At 32.7% G+C, this 25,058-nt stretch overlaps 1 protein-coding gene across 1 annotated transcript in view; it reads left to right on the forward strand.

The window, feature by feature from the left end:
- The first annotated feature begins 3,783 nt into the window (after positions 1–3,783).
- The window catches only part of LOC145661881 (cadherin-AgCad1-like), a 233,881-nt gene continuing 212,606 nt past the window's right edge, over positions 3,784–25,058 (forward strand). The window contains exon 1 of the mRNA XM_081727223.1: positions 3,784–3,867. Within this exon, the coding sequence (XP_081583349.1) occupies positions 3,784–3,867 (84 nt within the window). The remainder of the gene's footprint in view (positions 3,868–25,058) is intronic.

Raw genomic sequence — 25,058 nt, forward strand, 5'->3', positions numbered from 1 at the left:
CCGTAAATAAAATTCAAACTTCAAGTGTACCTGGGGTAACTCACCGTCAATAGCTGATTTAACACGCTTGATGACAGCGCGTGTAATGGTTGAATTATAAACACACTTGGTAGAGCCTATGTAGATAAGTGGGTACCGTGTGTGACTGTCGTTTCCAGGATTTTGTGTTCGAGTCTCAGCCTAGACTGAGTTGCGTTTTTTTTTCAAGGAATTAAACAATATAAATGATGCTCGCGTTTGATACTGAAAGAGATTTATCCTATGAATGGAGAAAAAACAAGACAATACAGGGGGCAGGGGGAAAGACGGAGATTGTTTATTAATAAGTGTTAAAATTTAATTTATTCCCATGTATTTTGCTCTTTCCTTTCCCTCTTTCCTTCTTTTCTCATTTTGTTTAGCTTTCCATACTTTTTCGGTCTCTGCATGATGCGTATTATTCTTTTCGTTTCCTTTGCATTAATTCCTATCTCTTTGATCTTAAAGTGAATGGAGTCACATCCCGTTGGCCCATGACCCACTTACAAATCTTGACGCAATTGACCCACTGACTCACTCCATCTCTGGACTGCACACACGTATAAAGCAGTCATATATTTATCTTAGCCTTCCTAATTTAAGTTAATCTACAAAAAATGCAATAAAGCAATTATTATTGACAAATACAAACATATAGGAATGTATTTTGAGAAAAAGAAAAATCAAAATGAACCAGCCGAGATTTGAACCCGCGTTGCTCCACTCAAGAAACAGACGTTCTACCGACTTAGCCACGGCAGAACTTGTAACTTTTGCCTTTGAAGCTTTATTTATATTACGTGTATTACGTAACAACGCTACGAGATGTCATTACTGTCCTTCAAGACCCGTTTCGTAAATTTACGAAATAACTCATTTAATCCTTAATCAATCCGATTATCTCTATATACGTATATACGATGTATGTGTGTGTGTTGGTGCACCCAAGAGATTAATTCATAATAGATTAATTTTATTCTTGATGTTAATCTACAGCACAAATGCTTTTAATGAAAACATGGGGCCTGTTGCCGTAGATAGCTAAAGGCCGTAAATGAAATTCTAACTTCAAGTGTAACTGGAGTAACTCACCGTCAATAGCTGATTTAACACGCTTGATGACAGCGCGTGTAATGGTTGAATTATAAACACACTTGATAGAGCCTATGTAGATAAGTGGGTACCGTGTGTGACTGTCGTTCTCAGGATTCTGTGTTCGAGTCTCAGCCTAGACTGACTTGCACTTTTTTTCAAGGAAATAAACAATATAAATGATGTTCGCGTTTGATACTGAAAGAGATTTATCCTATGAAGGGAGAAAAACAAGACAATACAGGGGGCAGGGGGAAAGACCGAGATTGTTTATCCTTAAGTGTTAAAATTTAATTCATTCCCATGTCTTTTGCTCTTTCCTTTCTCGCTTTCCTTCTTTTCTCATTTTGTTTAGCTTTCCATACTTTTTCGGTCTCTACATGATGCGTATTATTCTTTTCGTTTCCTTTGCTTTAATTCCTATCTCTTTGATCTTAAAGTGAATGGAATTTCTGCAGATTTATTTCGTGGTTGTTTCTCTAAGTGATGCTCTCAGATAGTAATACTTTTTCCTCCAAATGGAGGAATATCCTGGCATGTTATGTTTTCGGGCATGTATTTGCTGTCATGTTGGTTGTCCAACTATCAGACATACAGTGAAACTATTCTGCTACTGGAAAAAGCTATCATTTCTTATGTATCCAACCTCCACTTTTTACAGTCGCTGACTGTACAAGCGTGTGGTACCGTTGGAAAGTATGCTCTATCCTGATAAAAACGAGGTATGCACCATTATTCTACAATAAGTAGTAAGGAAGCAGTAGCTGTTTGAGTGAAAGTCTAAAATTTACCTCAAAAAAATGTAAATTCTAAAGGAAAAAAAATGAAATGAAATCTTTGAGTTTTACGTCCCACGTTTATGCCGGTTAGGCTAAAGGAGACGGTGATTATGAGAAATGAATGAAATGGTGGAATGAAGAAAGTGGGAGGAAACGGGAGAACCCCGAGAAAACCCACGCACACGGTGTTTGTCCACCACAAAGTTCACTTGGCGGGGGCTGGGATCGAACCCGGGACCCCAAGCACCAGAGGTGAACGAAAATTCTAAAGGAGTTAAAAACACTATGCTAGCATTGGTTGAACGTGCCCAATGGTGTGTTGATACGGAAGGGATGTATTTTGAATAAAAATAACTATAGTTGGTAAAATATCTAATTGTTTTTTTCTAATTTACAAAGTTCCTTTATTTTTCTGACATACTGTGTATAAACCTAACAATTTCAGTAGCAAGTTCTGGCTGTCATCTTCAGAGGTACAAAATAATATGTGTACTTTATTGTTAATATTAAGCCTTGTCCATTTAAATTCTCTGAAACGTAATTTTTGCAGTGATAAAAGATATCAGTATGCCGCTAAGCGAATGGAACACATTTATCTAAACACATAATATGATGCATACACCTTCGCTGGCTAAAGGTGAATTTTAACATCAAACTTATTTTAAGTTTGCAATGAAAACAAAGAGAGGAATAGAAGTAATCGGCTTCTAATTTTACATTTTAAACTTTTTCTACTCAATTTCTTGCATTTTTTAAAACATGAATAAATATCATTGAATGCAAGTAAACTTTCTAACCCCTGTCTAAAGGTAAAGTCATAATTGTAAAAGATGGACTTAAAAAAAAAATAATAAAGTTCTCTCAGTGGCGGCTTTTGAAGGAAGTCGTATGGGTAAAAATTAAGCTTTTGTCACTTCAAACTCTGGGAAGAAAACTTACGTAATGCTCTAATTCTTATATACAAGAATTAATGCATTATATAAATTTTCTTCCCTTAGTTTGAAGCGATAAACGTTAAAAAAAACTTTTACTGAATTGACTTCTCTCAAGTGCCGCCACTGAGTTCACCATTTTCAGCGGAGCTAGAAATACAGAATTAAGGAACTTTTTTAATACATAGTAATTCTAGTTTGAAGTACAATATGTTTAAATCTTGTATTTAATACAGAGTGTTTCAAAATGAATATCGGGGTTTTAAGGCTTTGTTTTATTACAATTAACTTACAATTAGTATATAATACATCAAAGGAAAGAGCAAGTCAAACTGTTTTGTACGCACGCATGCGCATGCACTGTTCCCTCTGTTTGGCGTTAGAATGCGCTAGTAGCAAAGATGGCGACTAGTGAGCAGAAAGTTTATATATATATATATATATATGTTTTATATTTTGCAAAGACTGGGTCTATTAGTTACAGTGTAACTGTCTTTGTGGAGAATTTTAAGGAGATGATTACAATTACGTCCTTATCGTTTGCAGTTGTTATAAGCTGAAAAGCCTACAGTTTGTGTGTCAATTTTGCAAGCTGTATAGCGATGAAGATTTTCTGGATTATGTCGTCTTCAGTGATGAATCGACATTTCACTTAAGTGGCGATGTCAACATTCATAATGTTCACATCTGGAGGTCAGCAAATCTCCTATGAGATAATGCAGTTGCAACTAGTACTTTATATAAATAATAATATGATTTTTAAAGTTCTATTTCCATTTGCACTAAAAAGTAGCAAATTACTAATTTACAAGTGATGAAAAGGAAGCAGTTTGTAATGTACAAATTATGTAGAAATAGAGATGTAGTACTATTAATACACACGAACCATCGTTAGTAATAGTCGTCGATCTGTCTGCTGTCTCTGACCCAAATTTCTGAAGAGGTAGTTGGATTTCTCTTAAATGCATGGAATTAACGCATGGAATTTCGAGAAATGTGTAGGAAGAAAGGTTGTGTATAGCAATGTTACGTGCAAAATTATAAAGGTAAGTCAGTACCTTGTAATAGTATCTTGTATTCAGTCTTTGCAAGTCAGTATCTTGTAATTATTCTGGACATAAACGTATATGCGCAAATGTTGATAAAGTGATGGGACATGTGTTTTCAGCAGTTACGCAACCTGATTTGTTTATAACATTTAAAAATTTCATATGTTTATAATATCAGTAGGAGGGTCAAGTTTAGTAGTCGTATTGGGATATGTAACCTTCGTGTGTGGCCCTAGAACAATGGATTGCAGACAATTACCTATTGTATTCGTAATAGTGAAGCACCAGCGGGGCGCCGGGAGACAATGGGTAGAGAGTATAGTGCTATAGAAATACACGATTGTTGAAATGACATATGATGACAGGTAATGGTTGTTGTACTATTGTATGTATAGTAGTGACACAAAAGAGAATAATAAAAGATGTCAAAGTTGAAAAGATAAATGATTTTAAAAAACTTTGGAAAACTTGTTGAACAAAGGGTAGTTTGTTATAAAGAATAATAAAAGAGAAACCTGGCAGGTGTATGTATAAAATAATAAAAGAGAAACCTTGCAGCTGTATGCGTTAAAGAATAATAATTTAGGTGCTGAACAATAGCGGATTGTTATAAAAAGAGTTTTTAACCCGGCGGCGGCGGAAACGCGGACGCGGCACGGGAAGGCGCGGGGGCGCGAACGGAAAATACACGCGTGCGCGGGCGCGAGCGCGTGACGTCATTTGAAATTTTTATTTAAATATTGGTTTTAAAAAATAGGCATGTATAGTTTTGTTAGCGATGGAGAACCGTCAGTTTGTAGAAGACGTTGATGTGAAGCATAAGTTAGACGGTGAGAATGAATATCCAGATTCTCCAGATTGTACATTTGATGAAAATGAATTAGAAAGATATGAAAACGATAATATAAAAGTTTATGCAAGTGATAGTGAGGCGGGAATAGATAATGAAGTGTATGAATTTTCGCAAGATAACTCAGATTTTGAGGCGGAATCAAATGACGAAGTGGTATCAAATGTGGATACGCCGCCATGTTCACCTGATTTATCAGAATTAAGTTGGAACTGTGAATGTGGTGTTAACTATGTGGATGTGAATTGTGTAAGAGATTGCATATTGAAATGGAAACCAAATGACTATTTAATATGCTATGCATGTTATTGGCATGATACATGCGAATGGTCTCATGAATGTTTTTATTGTAATGACGACGTTTTAGACATTCGTGTTTGGTCTGTGTTAGTGAATCCGCGTGTACAGGAGGAATTATTTGACATTTATGCAGAAACACATACAGTTATTACACCATTAACAAGAGATTATTTTAATATTACATTTGGTGAACTATCAGTGGATGTGAATGTACGAAAAGAACTTTTAAGTATTTTTCTTGAAAAAGACAGATCGAACGACTATAGTGAAGTGTGTTAAGAAAACGTACTGTACATAATGTATTTTGAAAATAATTTTTGTGTATCATGTAGTGAAGAACATATTAGTGAAGTTTGTGTTTTAAAAACTATAAGTGCATACTTACGCTTTAATAATAATATTTCTTGTGAACAATGTTTGATGCATCTTGAACATCAATGTTTATTTCATCATGATATTGGAACTTTTGCTGTAGGATATTTATCCAACGATATAACTCTTATTGATTTATTTGAAGTGTTTGAAGAACACCATAGTGAAATTTCAAGTATAAACTTTACACGCAAAGTGCGTGATTGTTTAAAGAACACCGAATTTGTTGGACAAATTATACCATTTTTCTTAGATCGTAAACATAAAATTTCACCATGTGTTAATGAATACATTATTGACATACAAGGTTTTAAGATTTCAAATAATGAATTTATTATACGTGAATTTTGTTTAACTGCGTGTGATGATACAGTAAATTTGCATTGTTTAATAAAATCACCAGTAGAATACAATGTACTTCCATTAGGTTGTCAAAAACAAATTGAATGGTTAACATTAAACTTACATGGATTAACTTGGAATGATAAATGCGGTTATACTGTATCACACATACGTAACCTTATATATCAACTTTGTAAACAAGATGCAACCTTTTATTGTAAAGGTGCAGAAAAAACACTTTGGATTAAAAATATTTTTGCACTAGCTAATGTTATTGATTTGGAAAGTAAACAGTGTCCACCATTAAACACAATGCAAGCAAACGTATTTAATGATTATTGTGCTTTTCATGAACAAAATATTAAACTTGATAAAAAATCAGGATGTGCATTTCGTAATGCACAACAGTTATGTTATTGGTGGAAGTTTCAACGTACTATAACATTAACTAATGCATTTGCAAAGTTGTAAAAAGGATATATGATATGTTCTTGTAAATAAAAATACAAGATTTTAAATTGTAAATAAAAAATTTTTATTAAACTAATCTACTTGTTTTTTCTTTTTCATTATATTGGATACATGATTGAATACAATTTTATCATTTTGTTTAAGATTATTTGTTTTGAACAAATTTAAACATTCGTTAAAGCTTTTCTTTCGTACAATATGATGCAGAAAGTACAACACAAATTGTCCACACAAGATTGAATTATCATCTTGATATGCGGAACTATTTGTAAAATATATTTTACAATTTTTATTTAAAAAAGTTTTTATTTCTTTTGGAAATGGTAATGCTAGGCTATCGAAATAGTATCCTCTTTGATTTTCATCAATGAATACACACACCCAATGTGTTCCACTTGAAGATGAATTGCTTAAATTTATAATAAGTCCAGCCGGTGGTTGCACAGTTTTTGGTATTCTATCAATAGGATAAATGCCATGTACATTTGCACCAGTAACTTTATCACGAAGTAACACTTTTATTAAATCATCCGTGTACATAACTTTTGTTTTTTAAATTCACATCACTTCACTTCACTTTACATCACTTTATACGCGTATATGTTGGAAGACCTAGTGGAGTATATGGAATATTTTCATAAAACGAAATAACATGTTTAAAATATTCATGACAGATTTTTTTATAACTTTTCCAATAACGATGAATGGTGCTAACGCATAAAAAATACTTTTGACAAACTTCATAGTATGATACCTTGTTATGAGCTCTTTGAATAATCAAGCACAAATATTACAATATACAATGTTTAACACACTTTGTACCAGTAGGACACATGTAATTCATATGCTTAGAAGTGAACAGTTATACTTCTTTTATTAAAATGATACTTTTAAAAAGTATTATCAGTATATATATTTCTATCTTTATCAATTTGAATTAAAGAATCAAACTGAGCGTAAACAATACATGTTATAGGCTCAGTTAAATTTTCAGAAAAGGAAACTTTAACATTTACAGGCGCATCACGCACAAGGTCCCAAGTGCAGTCATCTAATGTTGCTGTAGGTGATAGAATAAATGCATAAAGAGTATAGCCGTGTGGATATTCTTCAGGAGTAATAGTATGTGCATCATCTTTATAATATAAACCAGTACCGGAAAACAGAGAATGGTAACTTAGAAGGTACAAATTGTTTTTAAAATCGGGGGTGAGGGGACTGGGAGGAAAAGATTTTGATCCAACTTGTAGCTGCAGTTTGTTAACGTTAAAGTGTTGAAAATGAAATGGATTTAGTTCAGATTTTCCATTAAATGCCGAATTGGAAACAAACCCGATAACAACACCTTTAGGTACGTTACCCAGAAAAATATTATCAAGATTGTATGAATTAACGTTTGCAGGAATAGTATACGATCTTGTTTGTACTCTTGTAAGGGGATATTTTGCTGTTTCATGATTCATATTAGTATTGATTTCCATTGCCAAATGAGGTGCAACATCAATGCGACGTATATGTAGAGTAACATCTTCAAGTTTTACTTTATAAGAAGTATTTACAGGAGATAATAAACAAAAAGCATCTTTACTACGATGTAATTTTATACGAAGACCTACTTTATTTACAAGTGCTCTTGGTAATCCAGCAATATCTGTATACAGACGACCATACATTTCAAACGATTTACTATTTTTAATATAATTAGCACGTTGTTGAAAACCTACATTAGCATTACCTATGGTATCAAATTGTTTAGCGGTATCTTTATACCACATACCTAATTTCAAATGTGTATCAGAAGCATCACGGGAATAATTTAATAATGTTTCAAGGTACGCACGATAAGGATAAAATCCTGATGAAGAAGTAATTAATTTATCATTTAATGAAATGTCAATTTGACTAAATAACGAATGTAGAAAATTATTTGTTGGTGCTACAACATCAGTGTCAGCTAATGGTGTATCATCAGGTTTTGTAATTTTACAACGTACGTAAAGATAAAGATATGCAGTATGAATAAATTCTCCTGTTTCACCGGGAATAAAAAATTCAATAGGTCCATCAGAACTTAATGTTGAAATTGGACGGTATTCAGCATTAAAGCAAGATTCAATTGCAGTTTGTGTCATTGGAGTACTAAATAAATCGAAATCATTGGTACAACATTCAACACTGTTTGAATTAAGTAGTGCCATTATGAAAATATATCTGTAACACGACTTATTTTTCTTTTTACTTTTCTTTTGCTTTTGCTTTTGTTTGTACGCTTACGTTTAGTTGGAGGTCCAAACCGAACAATTGCCGGAGCTTTACGCTTGCGTGGCCGTCTCTTACCACTTCCAGTTAATAACTGACCAACTTTGTTAACAGCTTTTGTCTTTAATGTTTCACCAGCTTCTTTTACACGTGCACGAACAGATTCTTTAAATGGTTTATCTTCTAATACATCACCCGCTACTTGTATTCCCGTTTGTAATGCTTGTCGACCTAAAGTTTTTGCACCCTGTTTAAGAAATGGTAATGCAAAACGAAATAATCCTTGAAAGAAACTACCTATACCATGTCCCCGTTGATATACAGGTCCTGAAAAGTATGGGATACCATGTCCGTAATGCCGTCTAAATTTCATGTTTAAAATATAATTAATTAATTACTTTTTATTAGGAGAGCGCTTAAAATGAAGTGTAACACTTAGTGTCCCAGAACGAAATGGCAAATTTCGTCCTGCATGGTCTTTTAATAGTATTTCAATACTGTTAAATGAAAACTTTGCAAGTGGTAGATAATGAATATCTTGAAATGTTAATGTTTTTACTTTACCGTATTTTACATTTGATGTTGTTGCAATACGTAATAAAGGTGCTTTTGTATCACCTAAAAACTGATATTGTATGATATCAGTATAAATAAAAATTTGATGAGGATATCCAATATCAACATATGGTTGTTTAAATCCACGTTTATACAAAACAAGATCTTTATGTTGACGAAGTCCTAATTGCATTGCTAATGTTGCTGATAATAAGGCATATTCAACACGATCACTACAATCTACTTGTACAATATTTGATATAGAAAATTTTATATCTTTTGATATTTTATTTAATTCATCAATGATATGATGTGCAGAGTGATAATATCCACTTACAATTTTACCTTTTTGTGCTTCTTCATTTTTTATTTTATACCACATAACATTTTCTCCATCGTTAACATTATAACATGTTAAAGGAACATGTAGTTCACTTAATCCTACATGCCAATCGGTTTCTGATAATTGAATATTATTTTTTAGTTGATTAATAAAATGTGTTGGACTATTTGTAGGATATACATCAGTACTTGCGTTTGATACAAGTGTAATGTAAAAACTATCATCAATACTTTCAGAAATCATTTTCGTTTAAAGTGAAGTGTTAAGTTTGAAGTTCCAAATTCAAATGGCAATTTTAAACCGTGCTCATCTTTTAAGTTTACTTCAATCGTATTAAAATAAGATTTTACAACTTTAACATATTGTGGTGTGTGAAATAGAAAACATTTTACATCACCGTGCTCAATATTATAGGCACTAACTTTACGAAGTACTGGTCCAATATTTTCTTGTTGTTTTACAATATCAACACATACATTAAAAACGTTTGGTATATTATATTCTAAATTGCATGAAAATTTTGCACGTGTTACGGTTGGAACATCTTCATTAACTGGTTTTACAAAAACAGCATCTGTAAACTCTGTTGTATTTTCATTTATAAATCCAAGTAAATGTTGCAATCCGCGTGTCATTCCAATAACACAAAAATCTTTTAATTTTAAAGAATGTCTAATTCCAACTTGATTTTTATTTTTATAATATTTTAACATTCGTAATTCTTCAGGAATCATTTCTAAAATGGATGAAATAGAAGTATAGTATCCTGGTGTAATATCAACATGTACAATTTCAAGTTCATCATTAACGATGGTTTCAATTACAATTTTTTCATTTTTACCTACATTATAAAAACTAAAAGGAACATTAAGTTGTGTTAATGCAACATACCATTCTCCTTCACTTAAGTGAATAGGTTGTGCTAACTTTACTATAAATGAAGAAGTTGTATTATCAGTAAAAATTTCAGTACTAGCATTTGAAGGAAGAGTAACATAGAAATCATGTTCTATCATTGAACTCATTTTGAAGACTGAACAGAATTTGTTTTAATCCATGAATTCATACTTGATGGATATCCTAACCACTTTACATACATCATATCTTTTTTTCGTTTTAGTACTTTTTCAATTAAAAATGTTTTGTTTGAATTTACATTTACTTTTTGTAATTCTTCTGTGTAAAATATTCCTTTAATTTCCTCATCATTCCAATCTTTTAATTTATATGTAATAGGATTTGTCGGAATACATTTATCAACAATAAAAATTTCTTGTGACCATTTTGGTAAATATCCCTTTTCTAATTTATGTTTATATTTACTAACACGCACATAATCACCAGGGTGAAATTTACATGTTAATTTCTTTTTATTCGTTTTATCACCGTACAACGTATTTAAAACTTGATCAACATTAGAGTAATTTACATTTGCCGGTGCCATTTTAATACTACTATGATACGAATGATTATAATTTTTTACAAATTGATCTAACACATCTATATAACGGTATGTATTTTTAGCCGTAAAATAACGATACAATTTTTCTTTTAATGTTCTTATAAAGCGTTCAGCTAATGCACATTTAATTTCTGAATGTACACTATAATGATTAATTTCGTATTCTTTAAATAAACGTTTTACATGCCGATTATAAAATTCTGTACCTAAATCCGTTTGTACATTAAACACAGGTAGTTTAAAATTTTTTAAAATTTTTTTGATTGCTTTTGCCATTTCAGGACCTGTTTTTGTTTTTAAGGGAACACAATACGCATACCGTGAAAAAATATCGATACAACATAATATATACTTATAATTTTTGTTATACTTTGCAATATTTTGCATATCTGCTAAATCCATTTGTAATGTTTCATTTGGTGCACTAACATAATATTGTTTACGTTCAAATACTTTACGTGCTGGTGCATGTAATGTATATGCATCTTGAGATGCTAACCAATTTTTAATTTTCTTTTTTGATAATTTTGTTTTTGTTTGTAATGTTTTAATACTTGATAAAGAAGCAGGATTTGTATAATCATAATATAATTTTGACAATTTTCCCATTTTTTATTTACATTTTATATTCTTTCCAATTTTTAAAAATATTTGTTACTAGTGTTGGACTTTGTGATTTTTTAACTTTGCTATGTGATTTCACTATAGGAGTAGAAATAAATTCACGTGGTACATTAAGATCATCCAATAAATTTTTAAACTCGTGAATGCCTATAGGATTTCTTGAATATTTTCGTGTACGAACAACATCATTTATTAAATCAATAATATTAGAACCTGGTATTATTTTTCCTTGAATACGTACTGTTCCTGATTGATCCCAATGAATTTTATCAGAACTTGTTAACTGTTTTAATAATAGATCTGTTTTCCTTCGTTGTGTTTTTGGTACTGATTGTAAAATGTCTGATACAAAGGGTAAAATAGAATTATTTTTTTCTTCTTCTTGAGATAATGATGATGATGATGTTTGAGGAACATCTTTTTCAATAATAGGTAATGTAATTGGATTTTGTGAAACTGATGAAGTATAATTTAAATATTGTTGTAATGCTTGCTGATACAATTTCCATTTTTCTTCAATACTAAGATTACGACGTTGTAAAATACTATTCATTTCTTCGTCTAAACGCGATTGATGTGAATCTATTGATTTTATATTTGCATGCATTTGTTGCATTGCATTTTCAGGCACTAATATCATTTTACGAAATTCCGACATACTTATCTTCCAAACAAACTACTTGCTACTGCACCAAGTAATGGTCCTAAGATTAATGGTAAAAATGCCCCACCTTTCTGCAATAAAATTTTCTTTTTCTTATTAAGTGCTGTACGCTGTGCAGATAAAGCACGCAAGATCTTTTTATGTCTACGTAAACGTTGCTTCTGACGCGAATTCAACGGAATGTTTCCTTTTATTGTGTTTTTAGCAACTTGTGAAATAGTACGTATTAAATCACCAGATGCATGTTGTATAATTTGTTTTCGCTTTGCGCTTTTGCATTTGCACAAAGCACGGAGAGTATCAAAGTGTTGTTTCACCTTCAACATCTTGAACTAAACTAAACGTAAACGACTGAATTACTGTCTTTTACATTTGCATATACATGCAGTGTTTCATTAGGAAAAATATTTGTACGTAATCGTAATGCATCATTTGTTTTTTGAGTCAAGTCAAATAACAAATAAGTGTGAGGTTCACGTGTTACATCTTCGAACACATTCACAACTTGTTTACTATATCGTGGCATAATTTGTCTTGCTAAATATTGTATTTGTAATTTATCACGAGGATTTTTAAATACTATAATATAATGTGCATTTAAACTTATATCACGAGCATGTTTTCCTTTTGGAAATAAATTTTGAACAATAAATATTACTGTTAATTTTTTATGATGTGCATATTTTGTAAATAAGTTTGCAACATCACCATTGGTTTCAGACATTAAGTCATCTAATATTAATAATGAATTTTCTTGTATTTCAAAATTATTCATATCTGGAATTCCTTCTATAAATCGAATTTCTGAACTTGCATCTAAATTTGGTATGACTGCACCATAACACCAAACAATTTCATTAAATTTCATAGTAAACATATGATCACGTTCATTTAATAATCGATTTACAAAACATGTTTTACCGGCACGTGAAGGACCAGCAATTAAAATGGTTGATGGATGTTGAAACTTTAACATCTTGTATTAAACTGAATGCATACAATAGATACTTTACTTTATATACACTCACTCACACAATTAACAACATAAATTAAAAATAAATTAAAAAATAAGTTAAACAATAAATATTAAAGCTTGAAATGACTAGAATATGAATGAATGACTAGAATAAATGAATGACTAGAATGAAATGTATACTTTGGTTTACAATTTATAAGTTTGCACAGCAAACGATGGAATAAATAAATAAATAAAATAGTGATACTCTAATGTTAATAAATAAATAAATAAATAAATAAATAAAAACAATCACTTATAAGCCAAGCTAAAATTATTATTGTACATATCCATGAGGTAAACTTTTTGTCTTTGGTATTGGTTCGTCACTTTGTGTATCGTCAATACGTTTACGTTTTTTGTTTACCTCTTGGTGTGTTTTTGTCTCTTTACGTGAAAAGATAGTGAAGCCCTGTTTCCGCACAATACTATTTGGATTTTCTATAATTGTACAATTAATATTTCCTGTCACTAATCCATAGAAACTCTCAAAGTTTATTCTTTGAGAGGTCCTATCATTTAGTGTAATTCCCCGAATTTTGAAAATATTCCGAAATTCCCCTGCGGCATTTTTAAGCCGCATACTATAATTTTTTGGCCCTAATCCTATAAATGTTACAAACTCCCACCCTTCTTCAATTTCATTAGTGAGATCACCCAAATAGCTTCCAAGCTTTAACGGAGGTTCCCTATCTTTTTTACACGTAAACATAATACTGTCTGTGTCACAATAAATTACGTCTTTAGGTCCTACAGTCACAAGTAAATCATATAATTGTAGCCTGGCCCATGAAGTAATAAAACCGGCAAGGACAACATTGGAAAATTGCAGAGGTACATTTTCGGTTTCCAAGTCTTTATATGTTAGAATAAGATGTTCATCACCAACTGGAATAACACTATGAACCTCATATCTCGGTGTAGCAAGGTACCTATGGAACTCTGCCCCACTATCAATAATTACACACTGTGTCATATCTGTGCGCTGTCCCCATTTTCCGTATAAGGAATTGAGGTACAACTTCGCGCATTGTCTAAGTCCAGGGTTCGTCCTAATATTATCTTTATTTAATTTTATGCCTTCGTGAGCATAGTAATCGTCAATATACTTATTTTTGTCTTCTTCAGTTTTACACCAAGCAGGATAGCCTGAAGCTTCCTGCTTCATCTGAAGAAACGTATTCACATAGTCCCGGAATAAACTAGGTGAATTCCGATCTTCAGAACCCATGAGTTCGAATTCCCATATTTCATAAATTTTGACGATTTTATATCCGTTTTCAAGAGCACGGTGAAGCTCTGGTGTACAAAAAGTTCCAGTTAATGCGCGTTCAGTATCACTATGTGTGCAATTATCAATAGTTTCTCCTTCCATACATAGCCTACAAAGTCCAAATATTAATCGGCTTTGTGCTACATACGGCAAGATGGGAAAAAAGAGTTGTTTAGGAGCCAATACAGTACATTTTACAATCCCATGAATTTTTCCCACATCTGGGAAAACCGGCCCCTTATGCATCTTAGGTGCCCCCACCGGAAGAGGTTTCCTTGCCATGACGTAGGGGTATAACGATGTAATATCATAATAAAGAATGGATTCATCGTCCGCACAATTCACATAAGAACGAAATACTTCAGTACGGCCTCCGTTGTAGCAACTCTTAGGAATAAGAAAGTCGGCAGTAGTATCACAATGTTCTTTAAGGAACTTTTGTAAATCTACATCTGTGCGTACTTTATTATCCCAAGAGCACTCCCATATTTCATACAAATTCATTTTCAGAATTTCTGTGAAATATTTTCGACGGATTTCCGTATGTTCGTACCTTTTTTCAAATGTGTTGTACGGACCATGTGCATTGTCTATTATGGCATTACGGTTATTTGGAAAACACGTTTTACAGGCATGCCAGTAACATCCCATAAATTCGAACACGGCATTAAGCTCTGCATTGTATCCGTCAACATTATACCTTCCAAAAGATTGTTCTCCGTTTCGTCCAGCATGCTGGATTTCTATACCCAATTGGTGTTCCATATACTTTAGCCATTTCATTGATTTTTCACTGGTTTTTGTTTTATAATGGTACCCCAAAGGTGGTATAACAGAAATACTTTCTTCTGGAAGATATGATGTACGATATGTTTGCATGGCTAAACTTGCAATCGTAGACGATACTAGAAAACATTGTAATCCACCCGTTTTCTCTTCTATAATATTACTAAATTTAATAACAGCTTCTGTGAGAATTCTCACATCATTTTCACAATACTCCAGCATTTCCTTTTGCAAATTAAATTGCTCTCCCAATTGCACCCGTTCTTGGTGCCATCCCTCCAACCGCTTTCTTTCTTCACCAGTTCGCGATTCAGGATCATAGTACTCTATTCCGGGATATGGTCCTACATAATTTTGGTTCTCTACTGTGTTAAACAAGTATGGGAAATCTCCCTTCTTTAAATTTTCTGAAAGGCCTAACGTTTTAGGTAATTTTGATAATTTTACACCAAGAAACAAATAACTATCTCTAAAAATGATTTTATTATGAATAGAAATACTAAAAATCTTTTGACCCTGAATTAAAGTTTTTGGAATGATATGCTGGGACTCAATGAGAGATCTCAAACAGAAAATGTTATCAAATCGGCTACCATTATGACTTATGACACATACTTTACTAAATAGGGGTCTATCTAATAAAATATGTGTAATAAATTCATCAATGGTTTTAAAAGAAAACGAGCGGTTACCGTTTTCATCACCGCATGTACTGCAGGCTTCATCAATGCCGTTATTCATACATTTATGACATACATGTCTAACGCATACCAAGCAAACAACGTGTTCCCGCTCCCCACGCTCATTTTCCGGTTTGAGCATGGTTTCTACGTCAAAGACAATATAAAGAAACCTCTTAATATGAGTAGGTTTTACTTTCTTCACATAACATGAGTGACCTTCCTGTACATGTTCACGACACGTACTGCAAAAGTATTCACCACATGTATGATCAGATTTACGTCTTCTTAAATCATAGAGTGCATTACAGTTGATGCAAACTTTCACATATTCACACACATTCTTGCCAATTTTATTACCTTTTAAGTGATTGTCGAAACATTCACCCCTAGTAAAATATCTATTGCATGCATTGCATTTCATTTTATACATCGTAACATCAAGTTTATGCATATGTTCGCAAGATGAACACATTAACTCACACTTATGAAAACGATTCAAACCATTAAAACCCTTTAAACAATGCAAGCAGTACTTTTCTTTTCTTAAAAATGACGTTATAGTACGAATAGGACGAAAATGTCCAATACTTCCCCTTTCATTGTAATAAATATAAATGGGTTTTGCATCTTGTAACTCTGGTCTTTGTACTTCTGTTTCCGGATAACGTACTCTAAATTCACGTTTGCTTTCGGGTACTTTTTCATAAATAATAATTTGATAGTTTGGAGTTAAATGTTTCTGAAACAATTCTACGTCATTCAAATCGCAACCATCTTTAACGCTAACACCTGCCTCAGTACAAAGCTTAATAGCTCTACCTTTTAATGTATCTCGAGTTGGATCTGTTAAATGAGTCAAATTTCCACGTGTTTCGGTATGCTTTGCTATACCCCAAGCAATACTTTTAGGTAAGCAAAGTTTGTCATTATCGGTTCCCGGAAGCTCAACCAAATGTTGTACTAAAAATTCATTTAACGGCAAATATTTGTTTAGTGTGGAATTATTATCTCGTGTTCTTCCAGCACCAAACATGGAATTTACTATATGAAATCGAAAGAGGACATGATTACCTAAAAGGAAGTCTTCATTACTATTTAACACTCTAGTAATGGAAGCTAAAACGGACTTAGCAGAAATATCTTTGCGGCGTCTCCATGGAACATACACTGCTTTCTTATCCTTACTATTGGAGGAATCAATGTACATTCCAACAAAATCATTAGGTCTCGCATTGTTCAATACATTATCCAATGCGAAGTTCATTAGGTTTTCAATATAGGCCGCAGGATTTCTAATTTCTTCATTTCCCATTGGCCTTACCGCAATTTCATGTCCCACCAAGTTAAACTTAGTGAAACTTTTTCTGCTTTCATGTACTACTTCGAAATTACCTTCCCCTGTATTTTGAACATCTGTATGTCCGCTACGTTCACTTGGAGGAACGTAACCGGATGTACTTGGCCGTGGAGAACCCATTCCGTAACCACGAGTATCCCGTGAACATTGTACACTTGATACCTGTACTTCATTATTTACAACATCCACAGGATTTTGTCCGTTTTCACATAACTCGTTTAATAAAGCCTCCACATAATCAGATGTTCCAAACTCATCGGAATTTACTAAAACTGCGGAATTTTGATTTGATTGTGTACCATCTGCTGCTTCATTTTGTATTTGTTCATTAATAATTTCATCAATTAAATTAAAATCTTCTTCTTGAAGTATGTTTTCCAAGGGTTGACTTTCTTGGTGGACCGAGGTTACGGAATTTTCAACAGATGGCGACACATTATTATGAAGCGAAATAAAACGCGATCCATAATTACAAAATTCGGCTACCTCTGCTGCATTCATCCTATCACCTTGTGAGCAATTAAAATAATTAAAATGAATGAATTTATCATATGCCCACTGGTACATGATTTGCTCACGGAAAAATCCGTGTGCAAATAACTCAACAATGTCTGCACTAGACATTGCATATTGCAATATAAGTGCTTGATTATCATGATAAAAATTAAAAAGAGCTGATAACAAGGTATCATACCTTTCACTGCCACAAAATCCTTGACGTTGCTTATCCATAATACGCCACCAGGTCTCCAACACGCGCTCCTTCGTGTTCAGGCCTTCTATGACACCAGCCAGGTAAATTTCGTCAATTTCGTTAAACTCGTTTACGTATGATGCACCGAGAAATTCCATCTGTAAAATATAAAAACAAAAATTAGTATACATTAAAATAAATACATCAATATATAAAAATATAGTGTTATTCAGTTAACAATATTATTTAGTTTGCTTCTAAGCAGCTCTACTTATTTTTTCTGTTGATCATCATTAAAATTCTGCAAGAACTTCATTGTTAAAATAGAGTGTGATCATCATTAAAATTCTGCAAGAACTTCAATGTTAAAATGGAGTGTGATCATTTTAAAATTCAGCAAAAAGTTCGTTCTTAAAATGCAGTGTAAACATTTTTAAAATTCTGCAACAAGTTTGTTCTTAAAATACAATGTAATCGTATTAAAAACATGTTTTGCACAATGGTAAAACAAATTTCGTTTGTTTTAAATAAAATATTATTGTAAATATTTATCACATTACAATTTTTAAAAATAATACTTTATATACAAATATTTAATCAAAGTATAAAAAACATAATCATTCAAATATGTATAGTATGTAAATATACTTACGATGATCTTGTATGTAAATCTGTTGTGTATTCTAAACTTGAGATAAAATCAGGATTTCTTCCTTACTTCCTTTCTTCTTCTTCTTTTGTTTTTTCTTCTTATCTTGTTTTGAATTTCAACAACTGCAACAATACAGTTAATATTACTACTCTTTTGTAAATATAATATTTTAATATTTCTTTTATTATATGTTTCTATGAATTTATTCACTAACTAAGTAAATATTGTGTTGAAGGTACGGTTACCAGCATACATATGATAATATTTCCTTTGCAGCGGGGGTATATATACACAATGCCTAACAAAAAAAAAACAATAAAACCAGTTTAAACCTGTTTAAACACCTGCAGCAAAGCAAACAAAAGAAATTCCTAGCACTACTAACAAAGGAATTTTTTAAACCCAGTAACATAAGGTACAAATTACATCATATTGTGTAATATTACTGTTACTAAATTTAAAATATGTTAAAGCACCTGTGTACGAGACTACAAAACCAAATGCTTTTGGGTACGAGACTACAAAACGAAAATGCGTTTGGGTACGAGACTACAAACTGTGTTGTAGCCTATACAGGTAATAGTGTTATACTCTACGTTAATATTATAATTATTATTTTTAACGGTAATTAAATTATAATTCATGCATAGTATACGTATACTAAACGTGTACGGTAAATCATAATACATTTTTATGTTTATGTTTGGAACCGTATGTGCAATACATGTATAAACATGTACACAAATTGTAAATAAACTCTTAGGATTATGTTCGGCAATGTTCGGGAAACTTCGGTTAAGTTCGGAACTATTCGTATTGTACATTAACCAATATGTATAAAATTGTACAAACATTTTTGTTTGTTCGGCAATGTTCGGAAAAGTTCGGTTAAGTTCGTGTTAACTTGTTTAAATTTTTAATTATTACTGTTTTTAAAAATAATGTATACTAAATTAATGCACATTAAAATCCATCCGCCATATTTGTTTCTTGAAAGAACGCCACCTGTATCATAACATTCACATTAGTGTGTATAAAACTGTGCGTGTGTGTACATGTGCCATAGCAAGTTACCGAGTGTTGTTTGTCCGGCAATACACCGCGCAGTTTCCGGGCGGCAATATTTTACGCGTCCCGCGTCGCGAAAACCTTTTTTCGGCCGCATATACCGCGCGGCGCGTACCGGTCGCGGTAAAAAACGCGCGGCGCGTACCGGTCGCGGTAAAAAACGCGCGGCGCGTACCGGTCGCGGTAAAAAACGCGCAAAAAAGGTATTTATTTTAGTAATATTATTCATTTTACCTATTCATATAAAAATATACCCTTTAATAAACATATTTCCAAAGTTTCAAAAAAATCGACGCTATATTGTTTATGCAAATTCATTAAATTTTTATTTTCAAGTTACATTGTTCTAATCTGTATAGTCGTGTTCCTTAGGTCCTAACGATTAAGAAAATATCTTTCTTTTCTTTCTACGACCAATAGTTTGGCCAAAAAAGCGAAAAAATAAAAACTATACTTTTGAAACACAGTGTATATAAATTTCAAAAAAATAAATTGTTCAAATGTATCATGTATGGTGTCTTTCTATATAGATTTTGACCTGATAAATCGATTTCTGTTGTCCATTTTCACCTACGATGAACCGTTTAGGATTTATGACCATTTAAAATTATTTTCAAGTTACAATGTTCTAAGCTATATAGTCATGTTCCTTAGGTCCTAACAATTAAGAAAATATCTTTCTTTTCTTTCTACGACCAATAGTTTGGCCAAAAAAGCGAAAAAATAAAAAACTATACTTTTGAAACACACTGTATATAAATTTCAAAAAAAATAAAAATTGTTCAAATGTATCATGTAGGGTGTCTTTCTATATAGATTTTGACCTGATAAATCGATTTCTGTTGTCCATTTTCACCTACGATGAACCGTTTAGGATTTATGACCATTTAAAATTATTTTCAAGTTACAATGTTCTAAGCTATATAGTCATGTTCCTTAGGTCCTAACAATTAAGAAAATATCTTTCTTTTCTTTCTACGACCAATAGTTTGGCCAAAAAAGCGAAAAAATAAAAAACTGTACTTTTGAAACACACTGTATATAAATTTCAAAAAAATAAAAATTGTTCAAATGTATCATGTAGGGTGTCTTTCTATATAGATTTTGACCTGATAAATCGATTTCTGTTGTCCATTTTCACCTACGATGAACCGTTTAGGATTTATGACCATTTAAAATTATTTTCAAGTTACAATGTTCTAATCTGTATAGTCATGTTCCTTGGGTCCTAACAATTAAGAAAATATCTTTCTTTTCTTTCTACGACCAATAGTTTGGCCAAAAAAGCGAAAAAATAAAAAACTATACTTTTGAAACACACTGTATATAAATTTCAAAAAAAATAAAAATTGTTCAAATGTATCATGTAGGGTGTCTTTCTATATAGATTTTGACCTGATAAATCGATTTCTGGTGTCCATTTTCACCTACGATGAACCGTTTAGGAGCCACGCACATTTAAAATTATTTTCAAGTTACATTGTTTTAATCTGTATAGTCGTGTTCGTTAGGTCCTAACATTCAAGAAAATACCTTTCTTTTGTTTCTACAACCAATAGTTGGCCGTCAAAAGCAAAAAATGTAATGTTAGAACCCTACATGTCCACCCACCACTGTTGGCCCCCCACAAAAAATTGTTTAATTTTATCATGTAAGGTGTCTTTCTATATAAATTTCGACCTGACAAATCGATTTCTGTAGTCCATTTTATCGTACAATCAATCGTTTAGGAGCTATGCCCATTTAAAGTTATTATACGGAAAAAAATCTTAGTCTTTATGCATCAACGCCACCTATATACAAACACGTGTCAGTACCATTCATGCTTTTGTGCGGTTAGCATCACATCGTATGGGTCTCGTCTTATTTAAACAACCGGGAATGCCTTATACGTTTACCGACGAAATCATTTTGTCGTTTCGCGTCTTTTTTTCCCTCCATATATTAGTGCTTCGTATGTGCTTCAAACATCAAACAAAACAGTTTATCCTAGGTAAGTATCATCATTTTAACAATTCTATACTTTACATGTGTTTTTTAGTACACATCATAACATTATAATCTAACTTTACATATTTAAAAAGAAAAAAAATAGTCACTCAAACCCGTTTACATATTCAGTTAAAATTTCAATAAACCGCACGCATATACGCCACTGATATCAACATATAAATTATTTATTTTCGTTCATTTGCTATTTCTTTTCTCTTGGCTTACACAAACTTTTGCAGTTTCTGTGTTCAACATCACGCTTTTTCCCCTCCTTTTAAAAGACCGTAAATTCCATTGCATTCAACTAGGAATAAAAAAAAGGCCTCAAGCAGGTTAACCCCGCGCCTTCCCCCTGTCTTCCGCTCAGCAGCACACGTATGCATGCTTCGCTCTACCTCTCTCTCTCTCCCTATCTTTTTGCTCGTGTCTATATTGCTCTTACTCTTCAAGTCAAACAACAAACAAAATTTCCCCCGCACGTCTCCTCTCCTCTTACGCACCCAACGCATTTATCCAAGCTTGCTCTCTCTCTCTCTCTCTCTCTCACGCACACTATTGGTCTTTTCGTCAAAGTACAAGCACCAAAATCCTCCCACCCTCTCCTCTCCTCTTACGCACCAAACTCAATTATCCAACCTTGCAAACATTCTCTTTCTCTCTCTCTCTCTTTATCGCATACACTCTTTCCGTAAAACAGTCTTCGCGTCTCTATTCCTGTTTCCTTCAAACTAGAAACACCCCCTCCCGCCCTCGCTTCATAGCATGCATTCAGCGTATATGCATGCTTCCCATATTATTTCTCTCTCTCTCTCGCTGTCTTATGGTAGGTAACCTATCCGTTCACTATTGGGTTTCTTGGTGTTTTAAATATCCACAAAATGCACAACATTTCTGGTTTCCGTATTTCAATCTTCACAAATAAGTCTCATAACAACGGTTCTATCTCACATTTGTTCAATAAATAAAAGCCAACACAAGTTATTTTAATGCATGTAAATACATTTAAAATCAAAGTTCAATATTTATTTATATAAATGGTAAATTTTAACTTACTTTTTTTCCTTCCGGTAATTCCAAAATTATTCTCCAAACAACACACTCACAGAAAAAATACACAAGCCAAGTTTCCACAACGCCAAAAGCACACTATATAATCTGCTCTCATTTCAAACTTCGTTATATATATTCGTTAACCTGGGTGGTTCCAGCGTTCACACACACACACACACACACACATTTCCGTTTTTTCACAAAAACAAGTACAAAGCTATTCTTTAAAGTTAACAAAAATCTTTTCCAGAAAAATGACTTTTTTTTTCTTTCTTTCTTTCTTTTTTCATTCTAACAGGGCATGCTAAATGGAACATTTTTCTGTCTGACAAGTCAGAAAAATCTTTTTTTTTTCTTTTCTAAAAAGAGCTACGTTCAAGTCGAAATTACAGGGAGTCTCATCCGTCAACAATAAATGTCACATACGTTTTCTCAAATAACTTTCTATATCCCAACAACTTAAAAGATCTTTTTTCTTTCTTTCTTTCTTTTCTAAAAAGACTTAGACATGCACGTGTGTCGCAACCAACATCACGTTTTCTCATCCACACACAAAAAAAGTTTCGCTTTCTATTGTAGTAATTTTAACTATTCTCACGTTAATTTAAACTGGTCCTTTGGTCAAAAGGACACTACACTTTCCCTATGCAATCTTGTGCCATGTATCTCAGTATGGGGCAATGTAACACGTAACTATCTCTTTCTTACATTCTCTCTCCTTCAGTATAATGAGCGGTACCTCTCCATAGGGTGCATGTTACAGTGCCCCCAATTAACCCATGTCCAGAGTACAGTACACCCCCTTCACCTCCAAAAAAAAAAAAAAACCTGGAACACACACATACAAGCAGGTGTCTCCTATTTCTTTCTTTTCCATGCATTAAAAATCACAGTCCCCTCATTAAGCAATGTCCAAAAAACTGGACCACCCAAAAATATAGCACACCTGTATATATGTTTCTTTCTTTCTTTCTTTAGTACACATCAAAGAATTCTCTCCCTACCTATGCCATTCTTAGGTTACATGACTTTCTCACGTCCTGCTGTTACACTATTTTCAAACACCCATATCTCACTTTCAACTCGTACTTTCTTACTTCCTTAATTGACAGAATGATGGAATTACGTGACACTTACAAGAAGCTTTTCAATTTTAAATTCTATCCTTTTTCTTTGATGTTTCTCATGTTTCTAAAACTCATTTCACATGTCTGTCTCACCTCCTACGGTTCAAGTATTGTGCAACATCCATATGTCACATTAAATTGACACTTTGTTACTTCCTTAATTGACACAAAGATGAAAATACGTGACAGCTTCAAAAGAAGCATCTGGTACGATTACAATGGTGTTTGTCGGCTATCTATTGTCTATAATACCTCACACGAAGGTTACATATCCCAATACGACTACTAAGTTTAGAATATCCACTTACATGTAAATTTAAACGTGATTTATCTACACCCCTCTAATATCTCCAGCCCCCCCTAAAATTTTTGGACGCCCCCCGGAAATAAATTCCTCACTAAGGGGGTGGAATATTCAAAAGACTCATTCTCGTTCTGCCTAAAGCCCTCCAGGACTTTGTAGAAAATATTTTAAATGATCTTTAGGCAAGGTGGGAATTTCCGTTCTGTCTAATCTTTGGAGACAGGGAATTCTATGCGAGGAGGAATTTTTTTTTTAGAAAAATGCGGCACCGAAAAGCTTGATTCCTTTGTATGCAGATCAGAACTCATGTTTAAAATGGCTGTAGTAACGAGCGCGGGAACTAAATCCAAGCGGCCAAAATGCAAAGAAAATTCTGACGAGGACAAAATCACAGGAGTATTGGATGTACCAGTGCACGCCCTATATAATTATTTTTCCCTTCAATTGTCATATATTCTAAAATGTTATCTGTAATTTTTCAACCGAAATAACTTTTTTTTTCTTTTAAAATGCTGAAAACTCGTAAAATGGGTAAAAATATTATAATAAAAGGGCAGATTAGCTTTAATTACTTTCACACATACCCATATGAAAAGTTTTGGGTATTCCTATTTATTATACGTTTAATACATTTGAAATACGTTTAGCATATTACAGTAAGACCATTCATTTTAGTTACGAAAAAAAGTAACTGTGGTGCTATTTGATTTTTAAAAAGTCGTTCTTGTGTGGTAGCATATAGCAGTCTTTTATTTTGAGTAATGTATAAATATTTATTTTAATTCTGAAATATTGATCTTTTTTTTTTTTTAAGCAATGATCAAAATGTGATATATATATATTTACTATAACAGTCTTACATCTTTTATTGGGTTTTCAGCATTTTTAAAACTTCTCATTAGTATTTAGATCAAATCACTTTTTCTAACGCAACTAAGCAATAAT

Source organism: Thermobia domestica, chromosome 10 (assembly GCF_964235325.1).
Source record: "Thermobia domestica chromosome 10, izTheDome1.hap1.1, whole genome shotgun sequence".
In the NCBI taxonomy this organism is placed as follows: domain Eukaryota; kingdom Metazoa; phylum Arthropoda; class Insecta; order Zygentoma; family Lepismatidae; genus Thermobia; species Thermobia domestica.